General features: G+C 54.6%; 1 protein-coding gene across 6 annotated transcripts in view; it reads left to right on the forward strand.

Moving 5' to 3' along the window:
- The first annotated feature begins 1,189 nt into the window (after window positions 1–1,189).
- Window positions 1,190–17,229, forward strand: part of TTLL1 (tubulin tyrosine ligase like 1) — a 33,978-nt gene continuing 17,938 nt past the window's right edge. For 2 of the 6 annotated variants that reach the window (XR_006264213.1, XM_043441117.1), the window contains exons 1-3: window positions 1,190–1,342; window positions 6,224–6,297; window positions 10,181–10,297. Coding sequence is in view for 5 of the 6 variants with exons in the window: in XM_043441117.1 (XP_043297052.1) it covers window positions 10,185–10,297 (113 nt within the window). In the remaining variant the exon portion in view is untranslated. Of the gene's footprint in view, window positions 1,343–4,290; window positions 4,323–4,866; window positions 4,946–6,223; window positions 6,298–9,687; window positions 9,845–10,180; window positions 10,298–17,229 lie in introns of those variants that run through there. The other 4 variants (XM_043441118.1, XM_043441119.1, XM_043441120.1 and 1 more) reach the window with 4 other exon arrangements.

The following is a 17,229-nucleotide window of genomic DNA, read 5'->3' on the forward strand; positions in this document are numbered from 1 at the left end:
TTTTAAAAATCTAGTTTGAGGAACTATATCTGTCCCACGCTCAGGGAACACTTCATAAATGAGGTGACCTTTGAGTAGGCCACTTACTACTACTTGCTAAGTGCAACTTGTATGTTATCCCTATGACAAACCCTACGTAGTTGGTGCTATGAACAGTCCTAGTTTTACAGATACTAAAGCTGAGCAACAGAGGAGATGAAGAGAGGGACTAGAGCCCAGGGCCCCAGGCATCATACTGCTCTACCTGCCGCTATCAGGCTTGATCCCGAGCCCCAATCGGTGGCAATCTCATTTCTGGGCCCTGGAAGGTTGTGAGACCCCTGGGGGTGGTGGCCTGGGTGGTTCCTCACAGGACGTCAGTCAGTGAGTCAGTCAGTCAGTTCAGTCACTCAGTCGTGTCCAACTCTTTGCAACCCCATGGACTGAAGCACGCCAGGCCTCCCTGTCCACAGCCAATTCCCAGAGCTTACTCAAACTCATGTCCATTGAGTCGGTGATGCCATCCAACCATCTCATCCTCTGTCATCCCCTTCTCCTCCCGCCTTCAGTCTTTCCCAGCATCAGGGTCTTTTCTAAGGAGTCAGTTCTTCGCAATAGGCGACCAAAGTACTGGAGTTTCAGCTTCAGCATCAGTCCTTCCAGTGTGTATTTAGGACTGATTTCCTTTAGGATTGACTGGGTTGATCTCCTTGCAGTCCAAGGGACTCTCAAGAGTCTTCTCCAACAACACAGTTCAAAAGTGTCGATTCTTCGGCGCTCTTCCTTCTTTACAGTCCAACTCTCACATTCATACATGACTACTGGAAAAACCACAGCCTTGACTAGACGGACTTTTGTCGGCAAAGTAATGTCTCTGCTTTTTAATATGGTGTCTAGGTTGGCCATAGCTTTTCTTCCAAGAAGCAAGCGTCTTTTAATCATGGCTGCAGTCACCATCTGCAGTGATTTTGGAACCCCCCCAAAATAAAGTCTGTCACTGTTTCCAATGTTTCCCCATCTATTTGCCATGAAGTGATAGGACCGGATGCCATGATCTCAGTTTTCTGGATGTTAAGTATTACATCAGCCCCCGGGCGTACCGGGCTGTGCAGGTCGGAGGCGCAGCTGCAGACTGGGGACAGTCTAACCCCGGAAGCAGTCGCGGCGCCGGCAACGCCGCGTCTCCGGTTGCCAGGGCGCCGCCCCGGAAGTAGAGCGCGGCGGGCGGAGGGCCGGTCCGCGCCGGGTAAGCGGGCCGAGTCCTCCAGAGATCGTCGAGTGGGGCTGGAGGCGGGGCCGGGCCGCGGCGCGGGGCCGCCGTGCTCCGCGCTCCTGGGCGCTTCTCAGCGCTCTGCGCCCACAGGTGAGGCCCCGCCGCCGGCGCCGCCGCCTCCGGGACCGAGGGTGTGGCCGTGCTGGGTGGGCGAGTGCGCATGCGCGAGCGGTTGTGGGCGCTGATCTCCGCGGTTTAGATGCTGCTGGCCGGACTCGCTATTCCCGGGGGCAAGCCCGCGCTGACCACTGTGCTCCTTTTCCTCCTCCGAGTTCCTACGACTTGTGCCTTTCGATCCTTGTAATTCCATTCCTCTTATCGGTTATTCCAGAGTTTTATGTGCCTAGGCTTTTTCATTCATTTGCAACCTGTATTGTTTCTGTTGGCATCTTGCAGGAAGCAGTGTACCTGTGGCTAGCGCTCTGGACGGGAGACAGGAGATGAATGTCCCCCCGCTCCGCTCGCCTCTCTCTGGGGGTCTGAACGTCGGCGTTTCCCCTCTTTCCTCTCCCTGTTTTCCCATCTTTAGATGGGGTGGGGTAGACATACCCCCTTACAGTAGCCGAGGCATAGGGGGATTCATTCTGGAACTAAAAGTATCTTATGGTTGTAAGCCGTTTGGGGTTTGCAGAGCGGTTCTTCGGTCAGGGAATATTCAGAAGCGTACTGGGGGGCTGGTTTGTGGCGGTACAGAAAAGATTGGCCCTGCCCTGCACTCAAGGAGTTACGGGCGCCAGTAAACACGTGCGAGGAGCAGTGGGAAGGAGGAGACTGACAGGGCGACACCACTGCGACGGAATGCCCTGCGCCCACGTGAAGTCAGCGTTTGTATCATTTTATTTCTAGGTGGCTTCCCCCCCCCCCCAAAAAAGACAGGGTAAAAAGGGATGCACATGTCCTGGAATCCTGGCTGAGCTAGGACTTTATTGAAACTGATAGTGATAAGACTGACTGGGAGAGGGGGATGAGGGCAGGGCAGAGAGTGCGTCCATGGTCCGATCGCTGGAAGAGTGAAATGACTCCCATGAATGTGGGTTCTGCCCGCAGCTTGTTGTTTCTCCTGAGAGGTTGTTCTGGCTTTTGTCTGAGAAGAGTCGAAACTCCAGGAGGCAGAGGCCTCTTGGCAGAGTTCTGTCCTCCTGGGCTTCTTGGGCACAGAGATTCCCCGAGATGTTCCACCGCTCATCGGAAATCAGCTGAACTCCTTCCCGGCCTCCTACTTCTCGCCTGGATAAATCTGTAGAAGATGACCGTTTCCTGGGTGTCTCCCCTGTGAGACTGGTGGCCTCTGTAGGGCTAGGCTGCTTACCTGCTTCATTGCTTGGCACTTGTTTGTGTGTGGCGGGAATTCGTGTCTTTTTTTTTTTTGGCCATGCAGGGTCTTATTGCAGCATGTGGATCTTCAGTCTTCATTGTGGCATTCAGGGCATCTTTAGTTGTGGCATATGCGATCTGGTTCTCTGACCAGAGATAGAACCTGGGCCCCTTGCATTGGAAGCACGGAGTCTTAGCCTCTGGCCCACCAGGGAAGTCCCTCACATCTTCTTTTGTTAGGTCATCAAATCCTGACTGACAGCCTGCTGTTACCAGACGCTGTTCTGTGTGCTGGGGGTTCAGCAGAGATAAGATGGAGCAGCATTCCTGCTCCCAAGGTGACACATGTGTATTGAAGACAGGTGGTCACCAAGGGACCAAATACGTGAACTAGACCAGGTCTTTTCAAACTTGAGCATGCATAAGAATGCCCTGAGAACTTAAAACACAGATTCCTGGGGCCCACTCCCAGAGATCTGAATGCGTTACCCTACTGCGTGTGCGTAGGGTTGGGGTGGAGGATTTGTGTTTCTAACAAGCACCAGGTTGTGATGCCCATGCTGCTGGCTCACGGACAGTGCTTTGAGTCGGCACTGGATTAAACAGTTGTGTACACCACTATTGCCACGGAGAAGTAACAACGCGGTAAATGGGAAGGACTGAGATGGGCTTGGGAAGGCTGCTGTGAGGAGTTGGCCTCTGGGAAAGGGCCAGATTTGGGGGACGAGAAAAAGGCTGGGGCCTGAAGAGGGCAGGCAGGCAGAAGGACGCTGGGGGACAAGACCTGAGAGGCATGGGGGGCTGCAGGTGGACTGCAGCGGGCAGCTGCTGCAGGCTTGTGAGCAGAGTGAGAAGGTTTGCTTTGTGTGTGTAAAAAGATCAGTCTGCTGCTGGGTGGAGGATGGCTGCAGTGGGATGACAGTGGGACCAAGGTAGCCCATCGTCGGGGCCTGCTGTGGGTGTCTTTGATTGTGGGGATGCTGGGGAGGTCTCTGAAGATGGAATCTTTTGGGTAGAGTGGGCATGATTTGACACTGGCCTGGACTGATGGTCACTTTCTCCCCAGGACTGCAGTTGAATTTTGTTGGGCTCTTAAAGCACTTTGAACACACTTTTTTTTTTTTTTTTGGCCATACTTCGTGGCCTGTGGGATCTTAGTTTCCTGACCAAGGATCAATCCATGCCTCCTGCACCGGCAGTGTGGAGTCAACCACTGGACTGCCGGGCAAGTCCCTGAATGCATCTCTTGCCTCCCCTGGATCAGGACTGTCCAGGAGCACCTGGTCCCAGGCAGCTCTGTGTTGTCACCCGTCTGACGCAGAGTGGCTGTCAATGCCGAGTGAAAGTAGACAGATGAGAAACTAGACTCTTGGTGACCCGGACACCCAGGGATGCCCCTGGGGAAGCCAGTTCTCAAGCTTGAGCACATCCTGCCCACTTGCCCCAGGAGTGGGCCCCTTAAATAACCGGCAGCTGTGGATTCGGTGGTGGATTCTGGATTCGGGGTACCTCAGGTGGTGACAGCCCGCTCTGACTTCGAGCTGTGATCAGCACAGTCTCTGCGTTTCCTGGTGAGGGGTTTATGGTGCTCAGTTTTGCAAGTAGCCGACCTCGTGGTTTACGAGTCTGAGGCATCAGTTCATATGATCCAGTAGAGAGGTGATGTGTTAAGTTCATTACTCAATACCATTAATGCCGGTTGGTTTTTTTTTTTTCGATTTTAGGAGGAAGTCACAGGAAAACAATCTGACATCAGGTATTTATTTACTTTTCTAAGGAAAAGGATCTCTCAGGGTTGGAGAGGAGTCTGGCTTTTGTACTGTGGGGACTGGACTGATGGCTCCTTTGTTCTAAGATGATTCCTGAGCCTGGCCCTGATTCCTGAGCCCACTGTGCCTGGCCCTGGCTGGGTGCTGGGGGACCCACCTGATGCCCTGCAGGAGGTTAATGATGCCTGACAAGGGGCTGCATGTAAACTGAGGGTTGGCATCCCATGTGGGAGGGAGGCCATGTGCGTTCCCTCTTACTCTCCAAGCCCCACTCTCCTGGCTATAAGTGGGGACAGTCCCTGCCTCCGGGCGTCAGGTGAGCTGTAACGGTGTGCCCAGTAGACAAGGATCTGTGCAGACTGCCCAGCCCAGAGCCCGGCGCATCCTGGTGCTTCGTGAGTGGTGGCTGTTGTTTCAGTGATGACAGAGACATGTCATCACTTCCTGCGCGAGGCGGGCTGGTCTCCGGAGCCCAGCGGCGGGAGCGTGCGGGGCCGAATCAAGGGCAGCTTCACGGGGAAGCTCTTTCCGCCTGACGCACTCGATTCAAGCCCAGTTGACTGTTCGGAGAACCCGCCGTGTGCCAGGGCCACGCCCGCCTGACCTTGTGGTAATCCCCGCAGTGCCGCCGAGGGGCTGTCTCTTTCTTTTTCCATTTGTTTCACCGGGGAGGCTGAGGCCCCGAGGACTTGCCAGGATCTGTGGCTTAGATGATTCCATGCGGGAGTGAACCGGGTCTCTGAGCCTCGGGTGTGGAGGGCCCCTCCTCGCTCTTCTCGAGGTGCCTTTTGCATCAGCTCTCAGTGGTGGATTCCACGTCAATGTGGTGTGTTTCTGAAAAGGGGTTCTTTTAAAGGAGAGGTGGCCATACTTCTTTCTTTCCTTTCTTAACCATAAATGACTGTCTTTCTGCTCAGCACCTTACACCATGCTGTTTCCAAAATTCGTGTATGTGAAGCTCCTCGTGTGTGTGAATGTCTTCTTTTCCCCCTAGTGTTTAGGATGGTGGTGTCTCATGTTGGTTTCCTAGGGCTGCAGTGTCCAAGTGCCACAAACTAGGCGGCTCCATGAGGCAGGAGCCTGGAATCGGGGGGTTGGCGGAGGTGCACTCTCTTGAAAGATTCCAGGGGAGGGGGTCCTCGAGGCATCCAGTTTCTGGGAGCCCCAGGCATCCTGGAGGCATAACTCTATAATCTCTGCCTCCATCTTCCCACGGCCGTGTTCCCTCTATATCTCTCTGTCCCCTTGTCTTCATGGGGTGTTCTCTGCCCCGTGTGTTTCTGTGTCCAGCTTTCCATCTCGTAAGAGTATCTGTCGTTGGATTAAGGCTGACCAGAATGACCTCATGTTTTTTTGAGAACACTTATTTATTTGGCTGGAAATGAAGCCCTTGTCAGTCACATGATTTGCAGTTATTTTCTCCCAGCCCGTAGGTTGTCTTTTCATTTTGTTTATGATTTCCTCTGCTGTACGAAAGTTTATAACTTAATTAGGTCCCATTTGTTTATTCTTGCATTTATTTCGATTTCCCTGGGAGACTGACGTAAGGAAACATTGGTACCGTTCACGTCAGAATGTTTCGCCTGTGTTCTCTTCTAGGGGTTTTATGATGTCGGGTCTTGCATTTAAGTCTTTATAGCATTTTGAGTTTATTTTTGTGGATGGTGTGAGAGTGTGTTCTAACTCTGTTGGTTTACACATAACTGGCCAGCTTTCCCAGCACCACTTGCTGAAGAGACTGTCTTTTCACCATCGTACATTCTTGCCTCCTTTGTCAAAGATTAATTGACTGTAGGTTGTGTGTGTTTATTTCCGGGCTCTCTGTTCTATTCTATTGATCCACATGTCCGTTTTTGTGCCAATCGTTTGTGTATTCATTTTATTTTAGGTAAGAACCCGAGGCAAGAATCAGGGAGACTGAAGAGAAATCGGACGTTCCTGTTGGCTCCATAAATACCTATGGTAGGTCAGGCGTGAGATGTTTCCCTTGGTGACCACCTGTCCACACGGCCGGTGGAAGGGGCAGGGGGCCGGGAGGAAACCGCCCCTCCTTGGAGGCTCCACTTCCTGCTGTAAAGTGAGGATGGGGCTTCCCTGTAGCTCAGACGGTAAAGAACCTGCCTGCAATGCAGGAGACCTGAGTTCGATCCCTGGGTGGGGAAGATCCCCTGGAGAAGGGAATGGCAACCCACTCCAGTATTCTTGCCTGGAGAGTCCCCATGGACAGAGGAACCTGGCGGGCTACGGTCCATGGAGTCGCAAAGAGTTGGACACAATGGAGCAACTAACAGTACAGTGTGGTACTCAAGTGAGGATGGGAATGTTTGCTCCATCCGGCTTCCTGGGTTTGGGGTCGTGCCCCTGGGTCATCTTCTGCCTGTTTTGTGACTGGAGCACAGTGTGGCTCTAAAGCACTCCCCGTGTTATTGTGTTATGTTTCTGCTCTTACTTCCGGGGCCTCTCCAGGTGGATGTCCATGACGGGGGTGAGGTCACCCAGGAAGGCTGATGTTTGAAGTGCAGGGCATGGGGTGTGGTGTGGGCCTTGCCTGGCCGCGGGGTTAGTTCTCACCCAACTCCTGTGTCTGCAGTTGGACTCTAGGGGGCAGAGTCGGACCAGGATCCCTCAAGGAGGCAGGGCTGTTCAGGGTGAAGTCAGATTACAGGCTGGCCTCAGAGATACTGCAGATTCCGGCCCAGACCACCCCAGTGAAGTGAATATTGCAAGAAAGCAAGTCACACGACTGTTCTGGTTTCCCCAGGGTCTCCAAGTTAACTTTATACCATGCTGCAGACTGTGCCGGGCATTAGCTGCTGTCTAAAACGGCGTACATGGCCAGAATTAAGCAGTGCTCCTGCTGCTGCTTGGCAGCTTCAGTTGTGTCTGACTCTTTGCAGCCGTGTGGACTGCAGCCTGCCAGACGCCTCTGTCCATGGGATTCTCTAGGCAAAAATGCTGGAGCGGGTTGCCGTGTCCTCCTCCAGGGGATCTTCCCAACCCAGGGATTGAACCCAGGTGTCCTGCATTGCAGGCAGATTCTTTACCACTGAGGCACCAGGGAAGCCCTAATTTAAAAATACTTTACTGCTAAAAGGCTTCCCTGGTAACTCAGCTGATAAAGAATCCACCTGCAATGCAGGGAGACCCTGGTTCGATTCCTGGGCCTTTTGACAAGGGATAGGCTACCCACTCCAGTATTCTTGGGCTTCTCTGGTGGCTCAGCTGGTAAAGCATCTGCCTGCAATGCAGGTAGACCTGGGTTCGATCCCTGGGTTGGGAAGACCCCCTGAAGAAGGGAACGGCTACCCACTCCAGTATTCTAGCCTGGAGAATTCTGTGGACTATATAGTCCACGGGGTTGCAAAGAGTCGGACCCAGCTGAGCGACTTTCACTTTATTGCTAAAAAATTTTAACCATCACCTGAGCCTTCAGGGAGTCATGCTAGTAACACCAAAGATCACAGATCACTGTAGCAAACAGATAATAACGAGACACTTCCTTGGCAGTTAAGAGTTAAGACTCTGCACTTCCTGTGCCGGGGGCATAGGTTCAATACCCGGTCAGGGAACTAAGATGCCACATGCTTCACGGTACGATCAAAATAAATAAGTAAAAGGTAATAATGAAGACGTTTGACATATGATAAGAATACTGTGACGCAGAGACAGAAAGTGAGCAGACACTGTTGGGAAAATGGTGCCCGTAGACTTGCCCCACACAAGCTTGCCACACACGTTCGGTCCCCCAGTTGGCCTCAACACTGCAAGGGGGGCCGGGCGGGTGGGGTTTGCTCAGGTGCAGACTCAGCTGCCGGCAGGTGGGGGACTCACAGAGCTTCTGGCGTCACCTCGAGGCAGTGGCTGCTGACCTTCACGCAGACCGTGACTGATAGGTTAGCATCCTCACGTGGCAGTTACGTGACACTTAGCGTTTACAGAGAGCGGTTCCGTTTACCCCTCACTTTGACCTTGTGGGCATTGGCCTCGTCCTGAGGAAGCCGCTTTCGCAGAGGGAAGGGGTGATGGGCTGTGGAAGAAGCAGCGAAGTTAGAGTAGGGTCATGCTGAGCTTCGCTGAAGCCACCATCACGCCATTTGGTCCTTTCTCACACCGGCTCTTAAGAGCCGTGGCTTCCTCATCCGTAAACGGGGATGATGACCATGATTCCCTACGTGCCAGGCACCCTAATCAGTGCTTTACACGTGTTCACTCATTTGCTTCTTACTTTCACCTACGACGCGGGTCAGCACTATCGTCACCCCCATTTCGCAGATGAGGAAGCAAGTTCAGAGAGGTCAAGTAACTTGCCCAGCATCACACAGCAAGTGAGCGGCAGAGCTGGGCCTCGAGCTGCACAGGCTGAGCTTGCCCGCAGCCCCGCCTTGCTGGGCACCCAGAGGAGGGTGTGGGCGGCCCTGGGTAGAAGCACCCCGAGCCCCACCTGGGGGATGCTCTCAGAGACTGCCTTCTCTTTCCCTCTCCCAGGCAGCGCATATCTGAGTCCCTACCTCCACATGCCATGCTTTTTTCTGCCTGGTGATGTTGCTCCAAACGTGAAGCCATGACAAGGGGGATGTGGCTCCTTCATAAAAGGCCCTCGACGTTCATAGGGCCCCAGGGCTTCGAGCCTGGGCTGGGAGAGCCCTTCCCCTCCTGTCCCCAGGAGTGTAATGAGGCAGCCTTGGTCTGGTGGGAGCTGGGGGGAGCCTGGAACCCTGGGCTGCTTGAGCAGCTCGAAAACCACAAATTCGGAGGCGGGACTAGGGGCAGAAAGGTCCCGTAACTTGCTCAGAGACCCACGGTGGCACCACCAGGCCTGGGACCACGGTCACTCGTTCTCCCTGATGTGATCGTCTGCCGTGTGCCAGGCACATGCCAGGCCCTGAGCACCAAGCGGGGATGGAAAAGAGGCAACTCCTGCCTCCCCAAGTAGGGACAGAACTGCAGGTGCCGAGGGGCCAGGCAGCTGGTCTGGAGAGTCAGAGAGGCTCTGCGGGAACTGACACTCTACTTCTGCCTGCAGACGAGCGGGTAGTAGCTTAACTGGGCAGAAGGGAGGCCGGAGTGCTGCGGGCAGAGCACGTGCCCAGGCCCCGAGGTAGACGGGAGCCGGGTGTGGCCAGAACAGTGGGTGAGCGAGACGGTGGCGCGAGACGCACCCGGCAAAGCGGGAAAGGAACAGGGCACTGCCTATGTTAGGTGCAGTGGGAGTCACGCTGGTTATGAAACAGGAGCAGTGTGGTCGATCACCCACCGCGAAGGAGTGCCGCGGTGTAGGGCAGGCAGGCAGCAGGGAAAGTATGGGGGGGGGGTCCTCGGATTAGAGCGGGTACTCCCATCTCTGCCCATCAGAGTCAGCTCCAGGGTGCCCTGCCCAGGATACCCTCCCACCCGCCGACCCAGCTCCCACGGCCCAGGCACGTCCCCTCGCCGCGCCTGTCACAGCTGCCGGTCAATGCGTGCAGCCTCTATTTCCCATTTGACCAGACTCTCAGGCTCAGCACGGCTGGTATTTGGGACTGGGGGTTGTTGTGGGGGGGTGGGGGGGCGTCCTGTACATCGGGTGGGGGTGGGGGGGAGGCGGTGTCAAGCAGCTTCGCTGGTCTCTGCTTTGGAGCTGTCAGAGCCTCCCCTGAACCCTGGTCGGTCCTGACGAGCGGGATGCCTTCAGATGTGTTGGGGTCCCCCAGGGGCGTGTTGGGGGCGGGACGTCGCCCCGGCTGAGAGCCTCTGTGGGGGAGACGGAGCTCGGGGCGGGGCGGTCTGTTCACCGCGCAGAGGACTCCTTCGGCGAGCGGAGGTGAGGCGTCGACGTTCATGGTTCTCATGAGGCACTGTCTTCCAGGATTATGGCAGGAAAAGTGAAGTGGGTCACTGACATCGAGAAGTCGGTGCTGATAAATAACTTTGAGAAGAGAGGATGGGTCCAAGTGACAGAAAACGAGGACTGGAATTTCTACTGGTGAGTATGGAAGCCGGGATCCTGTTGTCGTCCGAGCCCGTTTATGAGTGTGATGGCGGCGCGTCCCGGGACAGAGTGTTCCGCGAAGGCCGGCTGCGCCGGGTGCTGCCTCCGCTGCGCGCCCTCGTCCCGGGCCCTCTGCGCGCAGAGCGGGCGGCCCTGGGGCAGCACGTGCTCCAGTGACGTGGTTGTCCCGAGGCCCGGGGGCGTCTCAGCCCGGCGAGTGTGGTTGCACGGTGTGCATCTGGGTGAGAAACAGGAGCCGCCGCCCCGGGGCCGGTGCTGCTCACAGTGGTGCCCTGTGGCCTGGACCTTGGGGTTCTCTTGGGGAAGTTAGTATCCTGTGGGGTGGCATGGGGAGTGGGGCGGGCTGTGGGGTGATTAGGGGGGTGGGGAGGACTGTGGGGTGATTAGGGGGGTGGGGAGGACTGTGGGGTGGTGTGGGCGGTGGGGAGGACTCTGGGGTGGCGTGGGCGGTGGGGCGGATTGTGGGGGGGTGGGGATGACTGCGGGGAGAGCTCTGGCATGGTGTGGGGGGTGGGGTGGGCTGTGGGGGTGGGGAGGACTGTGGGGTGGTGTTGGGGATGGGGAGGACTGTGGGGTGGTGTGGGGGTGGGGAGGACTGCGGGGTGGGGTGGGGGCTGGGGAGGACTGTGGGAGGGCTCCCTGCTGCCTTTCACTCCATCATTAGGCCAGCAGGGTGCTGGCCGGACTGATTGAGAAACCCCGGAAAGGCCAGTTAGGCTAGAAAGGTGGCGTTTCGGCACCCAGTCCCGGTTGGTGCCCGGCCCAGCTGGGAGCCCTGGAGTCTTCCTGGACTCCTCTCCCCGCCTCACCTCCTCCCACTTCCTCAGGGTGAGCTCCCCTGTCCTGCTCGGTCCAGGCCTGGGCTGCTCCCTCCCTCGGGACAGCCTCCACACCCTTGGCAGGTTACTCACCAGAAGGCTTCCCGACCCTCAGCTGCTCCTGGGTGCACAGGGTGGGAGTGAGGCTTTAGGGTGGGGGCGGGGTCGATGGGGGAGCCCGTCAGGGTCTGCAGGGGCCCTTCCACCCTGACTCTCCCCGGCGGCCACCCAAGGCTCACTCTCCCTGCCGCTGCCCTGAGAGCTGGTCCTCGGCCTCTCTCCAGCCCCTTCCCTTCTCCCTGCCCCCGGTGCAGCAGGTTGCACATTTCCCCCACTAACCCGCTGAGAACACTCTTTCCTTTGCACTTCTCTACACGCCGTGCTTTCTGCCCCTCCTGAGCCCACCCTCCAGAGACGGCGCACCCAGGGGTTAGACGTCCGGGCCCTGGAGCCCGAGCCACTCGTGGCTTCAGCCCGGTGCCTTCACCCCACTGTTCGCGGAGGCCTTGACCTGTCTTCCCAGGTTCGGTTGTTCGAGGTTTCAGGGAGCACGGAACATGAGGTGGTGCCGTCGCGGGGCGGGAGCCCCACCGGCACGTGCTGACACCGTCCCTCATGCGCCAGCACGTGTGCCCTGGAAACCAGCTCTGCCATGTGGGCCCTCGCGGGCTGCCCTGCTCAGGTGGCAGCACACGCCGAGTCTGTGATTTCCCCGCCTGTCCCCTCTGTCGGTGTCCACGCCAATCCCTGAAAAGTGAGGACCCGGCCTGGCTTCTCTCAGCCTCCCCGGAGCCTGGCCGGGCCCCGGGCATAGCTCCGGCGGTGGGCGGAGGGATGACGTGAGCTGTGCTCCTGACAACACTGAAGTCAGCTGCTCTTTAAAGCTGGTTTCCCCTGCAGGGGCGGGGCCTGCAGGCAGGGAGGGCGTTTGTGAAGTGGGTCAGCACCTGCATATGGTTCGCCTCTCCGAGGTAAAGTGACATCATTTATCCCGAACCCTGTTTCACAGGAGCTCTGCAAGGAAGGCCGAGCACGACAGCGTTTAGCGCGGACAGCGTTTAGTCTTCAGGCTTCTCCTGCCGGGGTGGGGGGTGGGGGGGGTTCAGTGCTGCCTTCTTCACGCCGAGAGGGGTTTGGGGAGAAGGGTTTGGGATCGCTTTTATTTTAAAAAAACTTTTTACTTTATATCTGAATGTAGCCCATTAGCAATGCTGGGATGGTTTCAGGTGAACAGCGAAGGGCCTCAGCCATACATATACATGTATCCATTCTCCCGCAGACTCCCCTCCCATCCAGGCTGAGGATGACATAGGGAGCTCTTCTGAACCAAAGAGTGAGAGGAGGAAAGGGCTAACCAGTTTGGCAGGAATTGGATATTTGGAGACCTTGAGAGCTCTCGCTTTAAGCACTAAATGTCCTGGTCAGCTCTTAAAAATTGGTTAGGGAAAATTACTGAAAACAGCTAAATATTAACTGGTTGGGGAAAGGTAAATACAGTAACCAAGCAGATTAAGGTGCAGCCATTAAAATAATTGCGATGGTCGTAAAGCAGTGTGGGAAACTGAATAACAATAAATGTGAAGGAAAACATATTTTGAAATTGTGTTTGTGTCCTGACAACTGTGCAAAAACAGCTTACGCATGGGCAGGAAGTAGACGGAGTGTGAAACAGGTAAACAGTGACTGGGCTGGAGGGAGTGACATTGCCAGAGTGACAGCAAGTAGCAAGCACCACAAAACCTAGGGGCCTGGGGACGTCCCTGGAGGGCCAGTGGCTGAGACTCCACACTCCCAATGCAAGGGGCCCAGGTTCAATCCCTGGTCAGGGAACTAGATCCCACATGCCTCAGCTATCCCAAATGCCGCAACGAATGTTGGAAGATCACGCATGTCACAACTAAGACTCAGCACAGCCAAATAAATAAATATTAAAAAACAAAACTTAGGGGTTCGAAACAACCACTTTTTGTTACACATGAGTCTCTCGGTTTGTTGGAGTGGTTCTCTTGGTCTGGCCTGCTTCACTGGGCCTGCGTGGGCTCACTCAGCATCTGCTGTCACCTGGCGGGTCATCCGGGACCTGGCTGGTCTAGAATGCCCTTAGCCAGGACACCAGGGGCTCCTCTCCACAAAAATCTCATATCCCTCCAGCCAGCTAGTCTGGGCTTGTGGGGTGTCAGGAGCTCAAGAGAGAGGTGGCAGCTCTCAAGGCCGTTAAGGGCTAGTCACAGAAATGGCACGGCATCAATTCTGCCGTTCTTTTTGGCCAAAGAACTGCATTGAAGTGAAGTGAAACTCGCTCAGTCATGTCTGACTCTTTGCGATTCCGTGAACTATACAGTCCATGGAATTCTCCAGGCCAGAATACTGGAGTGGGTAGCCGTTCCCTTCTCCAGGGGCTCTTCCCAACCCAGGGGTCGAACCCAGGTCTCCCACGTTGCAAGCAGATTCTCTACCAGCTGAGCCACAAGGGAAGCCCAAGAATACTGGAGTAGGTAGCCTATTCCTTCTCCAGCGGATCTTCCCAACCCAGGAATTGAACCAGGGTCTCCTGCATTGCAGGTGGATTCTTTACCAACTGAGCTATCAGGGAACCCCAAGAAACTGCATTGGGTTGGCCCAAATTCAAGGGGATAGTTATTTTACCTCCTGAAGGGACTTGCCACAAAGTGACATAGAATACAGAACAAGAAGCGTGGAGTATGGGACTCTTAACAGTCAGGCTACACAGTGGGTGAATGTTTCCTTTGCTCCTTGCAGAAGTGTCTGTCACTGGGCCTCAGGAAGACTTGTACAAGGTGAGCTCGGAATAGCTTGTTTTACGGGAAAGCAAAGACGTGGTTGAGGACTACTAGGTTCATGTTAGTAAGACTCAGAAGGCAACTTAGAGAGTTCCTTCTGCCCAAAATAAGGAGAACTAGAGCTTCAGTAAGAATAACTGAAACAGATTGAAATTCATGGTGCATGTTTGAATCTGTGAGTTCATAAACATGCCCCCCAAAAGAACTGAAACCAAACACCATGCCTGCTGCTCAGTCATATCTGACTCTTTGCAACCCCATGGACTGTAGCCTGCCAGGCTCCTCTGTCCATGGGATTCTGCAGGCAAGAATACTGGAGTGGGTTGCCATTTCCTTCTCCAGGGGATCTTCCCAACCCAGGGATCAAACCTGTGTCTCTCGCATCTCCTGCAGTGGCAGGCAGATTCCTTACCGCCCACATAATTTGTGACACATTTGAAATGGCCACAGTGGGGAGCTCCCTGGTGGCCTAGTAGTTAGGGTTCATTGTTTTTCACTACCGTGGCCCAGGTTCAGTCCTTGGCCAGGGAACTGAGATCTCACAAGATGTGCTGTGTAGCCTCTCCCCTTCTACAAATAGCCATGTTTTTGATACTACCTCCCTCTGGAGGTGGGGAAGGGCCTTGTCCCCTTCTCCTGAGCTTGGGTGGGTTCTGTGACTGCTTTGACCAGTGGGACACGGTCAGTGTGTTCTGTGTCGGGGCCCAGACCTTAAGAAACCAGCAGCTTCTACTTCCTGTGTGGGAAGCCCAAGCCGGAGCCACGAGCTGCCACATCCTGCCCGTCCCAGGACTGTTGGGCAGGAGAACCCCCAGACCAGCTGGCTGAATCCCCCTGAGTGACCTCAGTGCCGCGAGGGGCCGAGCGCTCAGCCGCGCCCTGCCCAGATTCTTGACCCCACAGAACCTGGAGATAGCATGCCATGGTGGTTATCTTAGGTAGCGAACGTTGGGTCGTTTGTTCTGCAGTGATAGGGGCCCAGAACACAGCTCGTCACACGTCCTTGTCGGGGGGGCGGGTGAGGGAGCCAGCTCACCATTTGGAAAACTGATGCAGGAAAAAAAGTCAGTCAGTCTTCCCTGGAGAAACCCTTCACGGGCTGTCTGAATTGTCCATGAAGGAAAGTTTCTCCTCACAGAAACATTCCTGCCGGTAAATGAAGGGGGAATGACAAAGGAGAATTTTCACCATTTTGTAACCCCTCACGAGACAAGGATCTACGTCTGTGCAGGACGGAAGCCTCTGACCACAGGGCGACCGGGCACTTGCGTGTGGCTGATGCAAACAAAGATGTGTGTGCCTGAGTGTGGTGTACGCTTCCGGTTCTAGCATGGAAAATCGAATGTGAAATTCCTCACCACTAATTTCTATGTTGATTATATGTTGAAATGATAAGATGTTGGACTGTTGTTTGTTGTTCGGTCGCTGAGTTGTGTCCGACTCTTTGCAACCCCACGGACTGCAGCACGCCAGGCTTCCCTGTTCTTCACGGTCTCCCAGAGTTTGCCCCAGCTCGTGTCCATTGAGTCGGTGATGCCATCCAACCATGTCACTGTCTATCGTCCCCTTCTCCTCCTCCTGCCCTCAAACTTTCTCAGCATCAGGGTCTTCTCCAATGAGTCAGATTAAAATTATTCTTGCCTCTTTAACTTTTGCTTTAATGTGCCCACTAGAAAATTCACCGTGTGACTCAGCTGTGTGGGTCACATTGTATTTCTCTTGGGTGGAGCTGCGGATTAGTCACCGACATCCTGAGGGGAAAGGCTCCAGGCTGGATGTGCCGGCCAGTGGGAGCTCACACTGCCCAGGACACGGCTCCTCCTCCCATCCGCCTGCGGCTCAGCGGTCCTCTCGGCCGGACCCCCAGTTCATAGGACGTGCAGGGCCCCGGGGAGCATGGTAAACAAGGACGCTGGGAGAGCCCTTGCAGGGCAGGCACCCAGTGTCTTCAGCAAATAAATTGCCTAGAAAAAAATTAAGGAAGGTGGGGGAGAATGTATAGATTTATAGACATGTGAGAGGAGAGCAACTAATGAGAAGGTTTGGCTTCTTATTTGCAAAAGCTGTGAAAGGTATTTATCAGACTGTTGGGGAGATTCGAACCCTGAGTAACATTGATGGTATTCAGGAATTACTGCTGCTTTTTTTTTTTTTTTCTCATTGTGGTTACAGTGTAAAATAGGATATCATATAACATAAAAAGGAGTTCTTGGGGGCCCAGTGACTAAGACTCCACATTCCCAATGCAGGGGGGATCCCTGGCCAGTTTTAGGTTCGAAGGATTCATTAACAAAAGAAACACTCGTTATACACAAACAATTTCAACATTTAATAGAGAATTACTTGACTTAATTTCAATATACAATCATTAAAAGAAGAAAAATAGAAACAAGAGGAAAGTAACAGCACGCACATCGCCAAACTGGGCCAACCAACATCCAGACTTGACGAGCACTGGGATATCCCTCAGTATCTGGAGTGTCAGTTGGGAAAAGGTCCCGGATGGCATGGCCGCCCAATGGGTGAGACTTCAGATTGCAGTTTTGGAGGCTGATATTATCAACGGTTTGTGTAAACTGCAGAAATGCAGCTCTGGTTTTACTTTAACTTTCACCATCCTGTTTCTCTCACCTGGTGAGACAGGATTCTCCTGACCCCAGAGGGCTGGCCAGGCCTCCAGGGGCTCAAGAGAAGATCCAAGGTCCACTCCCTCTCTTATCCAAAGTGCCGCTTGACTTGCTGGTAGCAGTTGACGTGCTTGCAGGCAGGCGTGTAGTTCAGGCAGGGTGAGGAGTCATTCAGAGGCCTGCTCTCCGGCTTCTGAAGCCTGAACAAGACTAATTCCATTTTGACTTCCCTGACAACCGCTAGGGAAGTCCCTGGGGCTTTGATTTTAAGGGGTCCCTGTCCTTCCTGACTTGGGGTGCAGATATTGAGTCAATGAATTTCTTGACTTCATGGTCAGAAAGGGTCTGCCTTTCATTAGTACGATATAGTAATATTATCATTAACTGAGAAACATTTATTGAGCATCTACTCTGTGCCAGAGAGTGTAGCCAGTCAGGGCACGGAATCAGAACAGCCCCTGCCCCAGACTGTTCAGATACAGTCACAGACACGCATCCTGCTGCCATGGGCTGGATCCCTCCGGGCTCAGGTGCAGGGTGGGGACGGGTGAGCTCTGAGGAACATGCTTCCTGGTCGAGGGTTCCTGGGCCTTAATGAGTCTTCCTTCCACGTGGACACACCCTGAGTTTTCATCCCGGATGTCCCTTCTTCGCTTCTC

The sequence above is a fragment of the Cervus canadensis genome, chromosome 21, assembly GCF_019320065.1.
Source record: "Cervus canadensis isolate Bull #8, Minnesota chromosome 21, ASM1932006v1, whole genome shotgun sequence".
NCBI lineage: Eukaryota > Metazoa > Chordata > Mammalia > Artiodactyla > Cervidae > Cervus > Cervus canadensis.